We start from the raw sequence: 14,110 nt of genomic DNA, 5'->3' as shown, positions 1-14,110 counted from the left end.
AACCTATCTCTATCTTCCACTCAAGTTTGCCATACTGTTGGCTCTCCAGGCAGTATTTCCACACCAGTGAGATTCTCTCTTTTCCTCCCCCTTCCCTGCCCCATCACTGCAGGTAGTGGGTGAAAATCTCTTCCCTCTAAGATTCTGATTAAGCAGAATGATGCCCTGTACTAGCTTGCCCTTGCAAGTAGTCTAGTGCCTCTCAAATAGAGCTTTCCAGGTAATCTGTCACAAGAGGACTGTTCTTCTGACTTCTATAGGCAGCAGTTTGCAATGGGCAGAGATACTGTTTTGTCAGAAGCTACCTAGAAAGCTGTAGTTGAAGGGAGGGGAGGAACCTTTCATAAGCACAGTGGTATCCCTCCCATTGACAGGGCTCTGGCATTGGATTTATGAGAACCATGGTTGCAGAGCTCCTTGAGAATGAAGTCAGGTGCCACGCCAGGCTGAATGTGTTCAAAGATAATCTCTGCAATGTTCTCTTAGCATTGAGTTCTCCTGTCTAAAAAGGCACCATATAGGTGGTGAGAAATAGTCGAGTAACTGTGTTTAAGGCATCAGTATGAAAGATTAGTGATCTTGGCTTGTAGTAGCTACTTTGCTCCGGTCACTGTTGACACGGGGTAAATGCCATGGCTTCCTTGTCTTTTATTTCCTTGGAAGGAAGAGAGCTAAACTCACTGACATATAGATACTAACAAGAAACCTTTTAAAAAAATTCTATTTTCTATTGTGTAACGCTTCATAAGGGTTTAGTGCCACCTATGTGGGGGGCTGATCCAATGCTGGTAATCAAGATGTTGCCAGTTTTGTTCCTTTCCCTTCCCTTCCCCATCACTGTCCTTCACAGGAGAGGCTAGTTAAGACAGTTTGGGCTGCCCAGGAATCTTTGCTCCAGCAGCAGAGCTGCAGGTGATAAATAACAGATTGGCAGAAATTTGGTTGCTCAGGTGTATTTGGATGTTGTTTTGCAACATTGTGATCCTGATCCCTTTGAATTAGCTTTGCCCATAATAAAAATGTGGAATGCAGATCTTCAAGCTGGTTGAATATTGGCTGAGAAGGACTGTTCTATTATAGGCTATTAAGGAAATTCATTAATTGATTTACCCACTTCCACTGTGCATGAGATCACCAAGGGAAGTGGGGAGAATTCCTTTCATTTTTACCCTCTGGTGTGATTGTGGAAGGAACCAGGATCAGGCTTTTCCCTCTACATGCTAAAACCTGTTGGTTTTTTTTAGGCGTGGAAGGCAGAGAAGAACTCAGTGTGACATCCAGAGGGACAATGGCTCCGGTCACTGTGTTTCTTAAAATTCATTCACTCCCACACAGACTGCACTGACAGAGGCCAGGTGCCATCAGTACATGACATTTTTGAAGGTGCACCCATAAAATGTTTTGAATAAGAATGGTAGCAAGGCATTGCCTTTCACTGGAAAAAAAAAATGTGAGAAATCATTGCATGTGGGTCATGGGACTTTTGCCTGTTTTTTAAAACACACTCCCCTATTTCATCTTCTGGCCCCAGCATGAAATTTAATAATGGAAAACACACTCTAATTATCTACTGACTCCTTCAAGTGCAATAGGATGCATCAGGTTTGGTTTTACCCTTGCCACAAATGTTGCTTGCTGTTCCTGTGACCACCACTGCCAATATTCCTAGGCCTGTGCTGCTGTTTATTGCTATCAAGTCCTTCCCTCTCCACTTAGGCCTCTGGAGTTTCTAGTTTTCCCTGTTCTCCATGTTCTATTTTTGTTTGTTTATTTCTTGTTTGTTATTATTGTTGTGCTCACAATGTGCTAGGTGCTGTACAAATATAACAAAAAGCCCATCTCCTGCTGCAAAGAGTTAATACTGAACTGTGTCCCTTCTGCTCTTGACTTTTTCCCAGTCTCTTCTATGTCAAACCTCGAGGTCCTTTCCAGGCATCTGAAGAGAGGGGATTTATAGATGCATAGATCCCAAGGCCAGAATGTACTACTGTGTTCAGTGAGCTTGACCTCCTGTATAACACGGGCCATGGGACTTCCTCAGAATAATTCCTAGAGCACATCTTTTAGAAAACCATCCAATCTTGATTTAAAAACTGTCAGTGAGGAAAATCCACCACTACCTTTTGTAAATTGTTCCAATGGTTAATTACTCTCACTGTTAAAAATGTACACCTTATTTCCAGTCTGAATTTGTCTAGTTTCAACTTCCAGCCACTGGATCATGTCAGACCTTTCTCTGCTAGAAATGTCTACACCTTTCTCTGGTACTTATAAACTGTAATCAAGTCACCCTTTTAACTTCTCTTTGTAAAGCTAAATAGACTGAGCTCTTTAAGTCTATCACTATAAGGCAGGCTTTTAATGATTCATGTGGCTCTTCTCTGAACCCTCCCCAATTTTTCCAACATCCCTCTTGACTTATGGACACCAGAATTGGACAAAGTATTCCAGCAGTGACTGCACCAGTGCCAAACACAGAGGTAAAACAACCACTCTACTATTTCCTGAGATTCCCCTGTTTATGCCTCCAAGGATCGCATTAGCACTTTTGGCCACAGCATTGTACTGGGAGTTCATGTTCAGGTGATTATCTGCTATGACCCCAAACTCTTTTTCAGAGTCACTGCTTCCCAAGCTAGAGTCTCCCATCCTGTAAGTATGGCCTACATTCTTTGTTCCCAGATGTATACATTTGCATTTAGCCCTATGAAAATACATTTTTTCTTGCACCCAGTTTACCAAGAGATCTTGATCATTCTGTATTAGTGACCTCTTCATTAGTCACCATTCCCACAATTTCTATGTCATCTACGAACTTTATCCGTGATGTTTTCATGTTTTCTTCCAGGTCTTTCCTCAAAATGTCAGATAGCATAGGATCAAAACAGCTGCCCTGTGGGACTCCCCTAGAAACACTCCTGCTCACTGGTGCTTCCCCATTTCAAATGTTCTTGATGTAACAGCAGCTGTGTTAGGCAGCATTTCAGAAAACGAAAGGACCCTTGCCTCCCTTTGGAGATGGCATAGGAAAGAGGGACACTCCTGAGAGCATTTTATCTAATCTAATCATCATAGGGTCTCAACCTATTCCCTCAAACATGCCATTACTACTCCTTCCCTTGCTCACAAAGCCTTGTGAGAAATTAGATTCATCTGCTGAACTGTGCTCATTTGTTCCCCCCGTCTGTGTTAAATGTGGTAATAGGCCATGTCATGTTACCTGTGGAAATTGAGAAACAGCCCAACCCACACTCCTTACTGATTCTTAGGCCAGCAATAGCAGTGAACCACACCCACAGCTGGCTTTGAACACTATTAAAACCTGCTGTGGAAGCAGAGGCTTTGTGGTGTTGGTGACTTGTGAGATTTTGTATAAGAGTGTTTGACTGGAAGTTAGCTTAAGATTTAGTTTACTGCTAAAGTTTCTATTTTATGAAGGAATGGAGTCCCAGGTGCGCCAGAACTTCCCTGCTGAGTGTGAGGCTGGTGTGACCTGTATGGTGAACCTGGAGCTGTATGCCAGTGGTGTCTATTTGTCTATGCTGAGTGTTTATTCTCCTTTCAGAGAAAAGGAAGCAGACAGAAATGTTCTTGAGAGACATATGAAGCCATTTCTTTAAAAGTTAATAACTAGTCTATATTTTTAAAAGATGTAACTTATCAGTTTTTACATTGAATAGTAGAACCACTTGGCATCCTGCTAAATGCCTCATCTTCTTCTTGAAAGCTCTCTTGCAGTCAGTTCCAAATGTCTTGGGTTGGGGTTAAAAGAACAGCTTACTGGAATGCATTGAGCTTTATGTTCATAGAATCTCTCTTTCCAAAGCTGACTTCAGTTACTGGGATTCATGTTAAAAATGTGGCCTTCTCCCTGACCCCCTTTAACTATTTAAATATTTCAGTTAAAAGGGTTGCTCTAGTAATATTAAATCCTCTTTTGGACTGGTATGGCAACTAACTATGCTGAGTATAGGTATGCGAAGCTATGTGTGGGAATTTCTGACCCCTAAATAACTAATTAGGGTTATCTCAGCTTCTATAAAACAAAATAATTTGGCTATGGGGGGAGTTAACTAACTCAAGTAGCATATTCTTTGCACTGATAAATACTTTGCTTCCCAAGGAAAGCTATGAAGTGTACCTGTTGGGTGTAGAAGATTGTCAAATTCAGGCACTCAAAAGCCCTTCTGTGTGAGGTTCATGTTAGTAGCAACATCAGAAGTATGATGGGTTAGGTTGTGTGGATTTAATTGGGAATAACTTTCCTTAGAGTCAAGTTCCCCTTTGTGTATTAGAAGGAAAATTTTCCATGGATATCTGACATCACATGACAAAGGTCTTTGTTAATATCTTCTTCTTCTCCCCAGTCCCACTACTTCGACCGTGATGATGTTGCCCTGAGGCACATGCTCCAGGTTCTGAAGGAGCAGTCCCAGGAGGAAAGGGAGCATGCAGAGAAGTTCCTGACATATCAGAACAAGCGAGGGGGGCGTATTGTCCTTCAGGACATCCAGGTGGGAGAGAATTTCTGTATCCAAGAATGGAACTGCTTGTCTGAACTCCCCAGGGAAAGGGGCTAAGTAATAGGGGACTAGCACAGAACATGGTATGCTGGCCTTGCCACAAAAAGTCATCTCCACATAATCAGCCATAGGCCTCTCAGTGACGGAAGAGGTCTCAGTTAGCATAAAAAGAAAAGGATAACAAATAACATAGGACATTGTCTTTTGAAAGGCTAGGGCTGCAACAGCTGGTGTAGCATTGGCCATTATTCAGTGACTAGAGCTTCAAATGACTAATATTGGCAGGTGTACATGAGCTCTGACCAAACTTGAGGGGCCAGGAGAAACTTTTTTTCTCTTTTACTATTTCCCTGCACCTACCTGCATTATCTTCCCCTGTAATGAGGAAAGAAAAGTGAAATAAATGCAGCTTCCAGGGAATGGAAAACTTGTGCTTTGTAAATGAAAATGCTGTTGCTGAGAAGCAAGGCGAGAGTATCTCACTGCAGGATGTGAATCTGTTCTCTGGCACAGAAGCCAGAGAAGGATGAGTGGGGAATCAGCCGGGAGGCCCTGCAGCTGGAGAAGACTCTGAACCAGGCCCTGGCTACTGAGAAGAATGATCCCCATGTAAGTGAACTGGGACTAAGAAGGGGAAAACAGCTGCCTTTCCCTACAGTGGTTCAGAAAAGACAACTGGGGTAGATTTGGGAAGCAACATAGACCATAGAGGGACCTATGTAGGGCAGACCTTCCAAAAGGCAAGTGTTGGAACCTATTTCCCAAGCCTCCTTTCTCAAGGTGTGGTGGAAGGGTGAATATTTCTATTATAAAGATGATGGAGAGGAAGAGTCCAGTCTCCTTTCATATGGTGTAGTCATATACCTATATGTCATGCCCTGTGCTGCAGCTCCTTAAGGAAACTGGACAGCTTCTCATGCACTGATGGGGCACCTTCCAAAATTCATACAGCCCCCATTGCTAGGGACATGATCCAGACTAGCTTCTTTGTAGACAGTAAGAGAGCTCTAACGACAGACTTGTTCGTCTCTCAAACTTGAGGTCCCCTCACAAGATAATGCCATTTAATGAGTACCTGCAATGGCCAAAAATCTGTGCTTCTAACTCCTATTTGTAATCCTCCTGCAGCTTTGTGACTTCCTGGAGTCTGAGTATCTGGAGGAGCAGGTGAAGGGCATCAAGCAGCTGGGAGACCACCTCACCAACCTGAAGTGCCTGGGAGTGCCCCAGAACGGCATGGGAGAGTACCTGTTTGACAAGCTCACCCTGGGGGAGAGCAGCTGAACTTCATGGTGTAGAACCAGTCCACTGTACTGGCTCACCAGTGCATAGTTGTATTGCCTTATTTGCAATGTATGAGAATAAAATATGGTGCTCATTTGTGGCGCGTCTGACTTTGCTTACAGGGTGCTCTAATTAAACTCATCCCTGTTGTGAGCCCCTGGCAACAGGGACTGGCAGAAATGACTGTATGCCACATTATGGATGGATGGCTGTTGTCTATGCCTGGTTTGCTGCAAGCCCACGCTTTCTTGGTCACAGCTGAAGACTTGTTCAGCTGCTAGTGTTAATATCAAATCATACTGAAGTGACCCTATGTGCATAAATGGCAGCCGCATCCCACAACAGGCACGTGTCCCATTTAACATGTAGTTTGAGGCCACTATTGCCCCACAAAGAGGGATAAGGACTATCTCTATTCAGGATATTCACCTGCTGCCATAGGTGTATTTCCTCTACCCATGTCCGTTATAGCTATAAGCCTGCTGCTCCACAGTCAATGCCTTTGAAGGATGATCGGCCCTTGTGAGGATGACAAAAATCATCGTCCATCACGAGCTAGCTGAGAGAGTGGAGTGGGATAACTGGATACTGCTCTGGTTGTGTGTGTGTGTGTATGATAAAAGAGAGGCAGAGCACCCTCTCTTCTCCTGAGATGGGGCTGATGCCATTTGGTTTACAGAAGGTGCAATTGAAGATTTAAAGAAGGTGACAGCTTGAAACCTGTTTGTCCTCAAATATCCTGCATGGAGTAACACAGCACCAGAGAGCTACATCGACACATGAGGCTGTCAATAAACACACGGTTATTGAAAGCTGGGCTCTGTGTCGTCTCATATTCTAGCATAGTGATAACTGGAAGAGTAGCAGGGCGAAGCTGCTGTCAGTGTTGCTCTTTGCCTTTTCTGCTGCCCCCCTACCCCCCGTGTGAGATCCGGTACCAGCACCAGTGTTCAAGGTCACTGATTTTCTACAACTCATTGTTCAGTGTCAAGGTACATTTTGTGACTCCCAGTCTCTTTGAAGTTGTTTACAAAGGGAATCCTGCTTTAAATCTATGTTTAATTTGGGAGGAACAGATTTCCAAGACGGCTTAATATGTGAGATATTCTATGTAAATGGAGTATTGCCCTTACAGACAATTCAGAAACTCCATTCTTTGACTCCCACATCCCTCCGCTGCATGCATTATTCAAAGGGTCATCTGTCACTTTCTTCTCTGATGTGGCTCTGGTATGCAGCAGGATACATTCCTGATGCTAAGAGCTGCTTCCTAGGAATGAATGGAAGAGAAGACCTATCAGTGTGTGCTTCATTTTGTTTTTAAATTTTGTGGTTAAGAAATATGGATGGCAGAGAGAGGGATTTCCCAGTGTCTCTGAACTTGTGACCCTTTGAGGGAAAACTGGATCCTGCAGCCAGGGGGAGTGGAATAAGTTTCATAGTGGGGGTACTGAGAGCCATTGAACCAAACTGTAAACTCTGTATATGATGGAAACCACTTCAAGCCGGGGGGTGCGGCAGGACCCCTAGTTCCAGCACCTTTGCCTGTAGTTGGGTTTCTGAGTATTCAGTCACTTCTTGCAATGCTCTGTCAGACAGACTTGCTGCATTGACATTAGCCAGGAGGAACAGACCTCTGCAAAACAAGTGGGATGCAGGATATTCTGTTTTTGCATTGCCACAAGAATAGTTAGATGGCTGTTCTTGTTGGAATCATTGCCATTTTCACATATGCTGGCTGCTCCAATCCATATCCCCGGGGCTCCCCTTGTGTCCCTCCAGTTCCGTTAGGTCTCCACTGCACTGCTTGAGCTGTCCTCTCCCGGTTGTACTTTTGCTGTTGTTATTTTTTCCTTTGTAGTGCCCATAACGAGCTGGGTGCTGCACAAATATGAGGGAAGGCGCAATCCCCGTTTACACTCCATTGTGATGCTCCAGCCTTTGCACTTTCCTACCACAGTCTCTCCTGTGAGAAACCGCAGCCTACTAGAGACAGATCTGAACAGAGAGGGGATTTCAGAGTTCTCCATAGAACAGAACAGGGAGTTGCATTAAGGAACATTTCAGATACCTGAGAGGCTTTGGTGTTCCTTGGGAAATGTCACAAGAAATGGGAAGCCATGTACAGTCCAAGGAACATATATCTAATCTCATGTGTATCTATTCTGTATGGGCATTTATATAGCCTCTATTATCATAGTGACTCAGCACCTATATAAACATTCCTCCGGACACCCCCTAACACCTCTGTCCTTTCCTTCCCCACAGGGTGTTATTGGATTTATTTGCTGAGCCTGTCACTCTGTGTCTGGCTGCCATACACCAAAGGGGTGGTCATGGTAACAGGTCAAGTCATATTACTGAATCACCCCTTCATCTGTGGGAAGTGAGGAACAGCCCCACCCTGGATGCTCATTGGTTCCTTGATGCGAATGAGATTTCCATTGGGCAGCAACAGCTGCCAATCACACCCAGGTGTGACTCAGAAGGGAATTAATAGCAACTGTGAAGGCCTAGGTGGTGGTCTTGATTCCAGAGTTAGTTTACTGCTAAACCTCACAAAGAGAGGAATGGAGTCTCAAGTGCGCCAGAACTTCCATGCTGAGTGTGAGGCTGCTGTGAACCTCATGGTGAACCTGGAGTTGTATGCTAGCTATGTCTATCTGTCCCTGGTGAGTGTTTCTCTCTTCTCTAGTGTTTTTGTGTATCCAGGACTGGGTGTGATTTTTGCATTAGGGGGATTCATGTCCTTATACTAAAATAAGTTTGAGGTTTCTCTTATTATCTGGGTTGAATCCCTTGAGTACCTTTTCCAAGTAGCTGTAGTAGTAGGATGTAAAGCCATCCTAATGCTGCCTTTGTGATAAATGGACAAAAAGTTGCCTTGTTGCTATGCAGAAAAACACATGATTATGCTGACTGTGGACTGTAGGATGTTAACTATAATATTGCTTTACTGTAGTTATGGTAAAGAAATGTGAAACTCTGGATAGTTAAGCAAATAGAGGGCCAGTTCTGTCATGCCATTCGAGTGTTTCCAAAACGTACATGCATACATCACTTGTCGGATGCAGCCACTTTTGGCACAAGAATTAATGGAAGGCAGGACACATTTTGGCTACTTAGGTAGCACTGGGGCAACTCTGAGTTCCAAAAAGGTATCTCTGGATTTTTGTTTAATATCCAGCAGGCAAATGTCTGTTTGAGGTGAAGTTTTTTTAAAAAGATGCTGGGGGATTCAGACAGTAGCTCAAAAATCTGAGCTCAGTTACTGTATCTGTAGTGTAACTTAAATCAAATAAATGGTGTAGCTGAGCTTGGAATATGGCTCAAAATGCCAAACGTTACATACAAGAGCGCTCAGTAGTTTGAGCATTGGCCTGCTAAACCCAGGATTGTGAGTTCAATCCTTGAGGGGGCCCCTTCAGGATCTGGGGCAAAATCAGTACTTGGTCCTGCTAGTGAAGGCAGGGGGCTGGACTCGATGACCTTTCAAGGTCCCTTCCAGTTCTAGGAGATAGGAGATCTCCATTAATTTAATTTTTTTTTTTTTTAAAAGTAACTGGGGATGAATGAGGAATTCTGCAGGTGAAGATTTCAGGAAAGGAAGCATCATGAATAACTAGCTAGGGGAGGGTATAGCCATCCGCTTCCAAAAAGATATCCCTGCACTCCAGAGTAAGGATCCAAAATACTGTGCTAACAGTAGTGTAAGCTGCTGCATATTGGATTATGACTATAGTGTGTTTTTAATAAAGATCCTACCATTACAGCAGTCAAAAAGGAGATGAGGTTGCTTGGAGCTAGGTCAGTCCTACCTCAAGATGTATATCTGGGCAGTAGGTTCTGCTACTGGACTGTTAGTGCCAACATGGACCTGTAAGAAACCCTACAGGCTGGGCTTACTTGAGCCAAATGCCCCAAACCACACCCCTCTCTACATATTGGTCCCATCCTGTCTTCATGATGTTATCATTTTCCCAGAGATGCTTTTTGTGTCTGTATCCTTGATTCCCTCTTGTATTCCCCTGGTCCCTGAAAATCTTTTTTCCTTTCGCTCAGATGCCCCCTTTCTGTCCTTGCAGCAGTATTTACTATGACACGACTTTGGGCTATGTGGACAGATCATGATGCCACAGTGGGAACTCCAGAGCTCTTGATATAACAAGCAATAGCAACCCGTACTTCCTGAGCTCAAAGAGTTTATATATAGGCCCTGATAGACCTAAGAAAATATTGCACACAATGTTAAGATGGGTGGATCTCAGGTAATAGTCTCTCAAATTCTCCATTCTGTAACCATCTTCCCATTTAGGGCAAAATGGGAAATTGGCATTGTTGAGTCCTATAAAAGTGATGCTTAGTGAGCCACATTTTTCTCAATAAAGAAACAGGCCAATTGGGCTGTTCTAGGAGTGTCCATTGCTCTCTGCTTTTCAAGGGTTTCATAACAACTGTTGAGGTGTTTCTTATGGCTAATAACCTCTTTCACCTGTAGAAATTAAGTAATAGCCCCACCCACAATGCTGATTGGTTTCTTGGTGAGAAAGGCAATTCCCATTGGATGGCAGCAGCTTGTCAGTCATACTTTTGTCCTTCTCAGAACTGTACTAATACCAAGTGCTCTAAGACAGGCTTTTATATCCTTGTGTGGGTGAGCTCTTGCTTCAATAGTGGTTGTGTAGAGTCTCTTTCAGTTGTAAGTGTCTGTTGGTGTTTTATACCTAAACCTTAGAGGTAAGGAAATGGAGTCCCAGGTGCGTCAGAACTTCCATGCTGACTGTGAGGTTGCTGTGAACCGCATGGTGAATATGGAGCTGTATGCTAGCTATGTCTACCTGTCTATGGTGAGTAGCTTTGTCTTAAAATCATATAAAATTTTGTCTTGAACAGGGCTAATCTTGTAGCCATAACTTATTGGAGAAGCATGTTTCCTGATGTGCTGGTGGTTTTGAAATGAGGGTATATTTCACAATGTGATTCCCTCAAACCTAATGGCAATTGAAATGTCAAGGTTACTAACCTCTGATTGCCTTAGCAGCAAAACATATCAAGGTATTTATCTTATTGTGAGCAACCTTCCTTTTTCATGAGGGGTGAGGACTATTATTGTCCCTTTTTTTAAAAATTCTGGGCAGCTATTTCTTCTTCTATCAACTTTTGGATAACTCCAGAATGCTGAAACCAACAGTAAAGAAACCTTGGTGCAAGTAGTGGATAAATGAAAGAGGATGAGGGAATGGGACAACTCAATTGATGCTATAAACCACCTTAATAATGAACATAAGTTTTTGATGTCAGCAGAACATGTAGCACAATTTTTAGCTCATAGGGCAAAGTGCTGTATCACAACAGTGTGTCATGTGCAGCTGTTAATCTACATAAAAGATGGGTGTAACTGTTAAGATTCAAAGGCCTAACACCTTTCTATAGGTTGTAGGAGGTGTGAGGGAGGTTAATTGCTATTACAGACTGATTTGGAATCTTGTAACTGTTTCTGGGGCAGTGGGTGGTGATATAGAGATTCAGACAAGATTCCTCCTCCTATAACTACTCACAAAGAGTTGAGACACTGGAAGGAAAATATCCTCTGCATTACTTTCTCTAGTCCTACTACTTTGATCGTGATGATGTAGCCCTCAGACATGTAGCAAAGTTCCTCAAGGAGCAGTCCCATGAGGAGAGGGAGCATGCAGAGAAGTTCCTGACCTACCAGAACAAGCGAGGGGGACAAGTTATCTTGCAGGATATCCAGGTGAATAAATATTTCCGTGAGTACCCAGAGAGCAGCTGATGAAATGACCCTGGCTCTAGAGTTTTATTCTGCATGTTACTAGTGGCAAATGGGTTTGTAGTCAATTTGCTCTTCTACAGGACTGCTAACCTTTATTTGTGCAACCATGTGGTGTGTTTGTGTGGTGTGTGTGGTGTGTGGTTTTTTTGTTTTTTGTTTTTTGTTTTAACATCTGAGGGGAGTTGAATTCTAAGCCCTCTTGAGGCTCCCAATCCCCTGGAGTAAAACTTCTTGCACTGTGAACTATGGTGATGAAGGCAGAGGTAGGGAGTGTCAGAGTACTAGGTAGTACAATTGGGGAGGTGGTAGATCAGGAGTAAGCAGCATTGATAGAGCATTCTACAGTAGTCTTGTCCCTGAGTTTGGCTTACCTTCTCTTCTCCCCCCCCCCCCCCCCCCCATGACATGCTAACTAAATGGAGTAGCTCATAGAATTAAAAAGGATAAAATAGCTTGTTTCATCTTCAGAAATGGTGCAGTGTATTGTAAAAGGAGCCTGCTATCTGTGGCTCATAAATGAGACAGGTGGGGATGTTGTGTGTGGTGGGTTTTTTCTTTCTTTTTTTTTTTTTCTTTTAATGGTGGTCTGCCTTGACAGAAACCAGAGCGGGATGAGTGGGGAAACAGCCTGGAGGCCCTGCAATGTGCCCTGCAGCTGGAGAAGACTCTGAACCAGGCCCTGCTGGACCTGCACAAGCTGGCTACTGAGAAGAATGACCCCCATGTGAGTACTAGCTTAATCTTAAATTGAGACCATGGGTGCATGCTCTTTGTACAGTGGGCACCTGCTCCCTGGTTGTGTCATTAGGTGTTGCCACAATAGAAATAAAGCACAAGGAAATGCAGGTATTTGGATCAGAAGAGAGATTTGAACCACTGGCTCTTCTCTTGCCCTCTTACCTTACCTGTTTGGGTGGGAAAGTCTTGTGCAGTTTCATGCCATGTGCATGAGGTGACTTCACAGTAGCCTTTCTGACTTGCAGTACTGATGGGAATTCCTTTACTGATCATCGAATTGGAAGGGACCTTGAGGTCATCTAGTCCAGTCCCCTGCACTCAAGGCAGGACTAAGTAGTCTCATTCTAGACCATCCCTGACTGGTGTTCAGGGATTTTTAAGAGCAGGTTGGACAATGGAGATTCCACAACCTCCCTAGGGCAACTTATTCCAGTGCTTAATCACCCTGACAGTTAAGAAGTTTTTCCTAATGTCCAACCTAAACCTCCCTTGCTGCAATTTGAGCCCATTGCTTCTTGTCCTATCCTCAGAGGTTAAGGAGAACAATTTTTCTCCCTTCTTGTAACAACCTTTTATGTAATTGAAAATGGTTGTCCCCTCTCGGTCTTCTCTCCAGACTGAAAAATGGTCATGTTTTCTAGACCTTTAATCATTTTTGTTGCTCTTCTCTGGACTTTCTCCAATTTGTCCACATCTTTCCTGGAATGTGGCAGCCAGAGCTGGACACAATACTCCAGTTGAGGCCTAATCAGTACAGAGTAGAATGGAAGAATTATTTCTCATGTCTTGCTTACAATACTCCTCCATGCTAACTGATGGTAGAATGAGGCTTGTTAAAACTCTGGTGTGGGTCCCTCATTTTTGGTGCTTGCCCATTGCAGATCAGGTGCTGTTGAGTGAGCAACTTTACATTGTCCCCTGAAATGTGGTGGGAACTGATTTCTTTTGTCCATGCTTTGCAAACTTCAGCTTTGAGCAGGGTCACCAATGGGGGCTCCATGCTGCCTTCCTTTCCAGGCCCCCGGTGGACCATGGAGTCTTGCAATATTGACTTGTTGAGACAAATGTGCTATCTCCATTTTTATAGGATTGGAACAATCCACCTTCACTTTACTTCTGTCTTTCCCCCTAGCTCTATGACTTCCTGGAGTCTGAGTACCTTGAGGAGCAGGTGAAGACCATCAAGCAGCTGGGAGACCATGTCACCAACCTGAAGTGCCTGGGAGTACCCCAGAATGGCATGGGAGAGTACCTGTTTGACAAGCACACCCTGGGGGAGAGCAGCTGAATGCAGTACAGGTTCTTGTGTTTAGAAGGAATGTCTTGCCTGAGCTCAAAATAAAGAAGAATGAAAGCTGTTTTGGCTGTAACGTGGCATTCACTGGTGTGTGTGTGTTATATAAAATATATAATGCCTCTAAACTGTATTGGAACAAAGCATGGGAGGGCATAATGTCATGAGGATAACGAGGGACAGTGAAATTCAACTAACCTTCTATACAGCAACAGATGTGGCTCTATGAGGAGTTTATTCATGCTAGTCTTCCTCCACACACATATCTATTCTGGCTAAAATCTAACTCTTTCAGCAGATCTCCTTGTACACAGTTCAGGAGGAATCCCTACAAATATAGTATTCATTGGATCAGCCAGCAATAGGAATGTAAATGACAAGAGTGGGACTGGCTATGGATAGTGGTGGCAGCAGAAAATGGGATGGAGAAATAGTGCACTTAGTGCTCCTACATCAGTTTGGTGAATTCTGGGAGCT

At 43.7% G+C, this 14,110-nt stretch overlaps 2 protein-coding genes across 3 annotated transcripts; both read left to right on the top strand.

Moving 5' to 3' along the window:
• The first annotated feature begins 3,440 nt into the window (after positions 1–3,440).
• Positions 3,441–5,807, top strand: LOC135889039 (ferritin heavy chain A-like). The gene is made up of 4 exons (XM_065416855.1): positions 3,441–3,548; positions 4,368–4,514; positions 5,037–5,132; positions 5,652–5,807. Exons 1-4 carry the CDS (start codon positions 3,441–3,443, stop codon positions 5,805–5,807), a joined length of 507 nt encoding a protein of 168 aa, XP_065272927.1.
• Positions 5,808–8,377: 2,570 nt separating this feature from the next.
• On the top strand, positions 8,378–13,627 carry LOC135888717 (ferritin heavy chain A-like). Of its 2 annotated transcripts, none has more exons than XM_065416483.1 (4): positions 8,378–8,479; positions 11,416–11,562; positions 12,200–12,325; positions 13,472–13,627. In XM_065416483.1, the coding sequence occupies exons 1-4, from the start codon at positions 8,378–8,380 to the stop codon at positions 13,625–13,627; spliced, it is 531 nt and encodes a 176-aa protein (XP_065272555.1). The 2 variants fall into 2 exon arrangements, with proteins under 2 accessions (XP_065272555.1, XP_065272554.1); XM_065416482.1 differs by lacking the exon at positions 8,378–8,479 and adding an exon at positions 10,553–10,654.
• The last annotated feature ends 483 nt before the right edge of the window (positions 13,628–14,110 follow it).

The sequence above is a fragment of the Emys orbicularis genome, chromosome 14 (assembly GCF_028017835.1).
Source record: "Emys orbicularis isolate rEmyOrb1 chromosome 14, rEmyOrb1.hap1, whole genome shotgun sequence".
Lineage (NCBI taxonomy): Eukaryota > Metazoa > Chordata > Testudines > Emydidae > Emys > Emys orbicularis.
The sequence above is the reverse complement of the archived record's forward strand: the minus strand, read 5'-3'. Positions and strand labels throughout refer to the sequence as shown.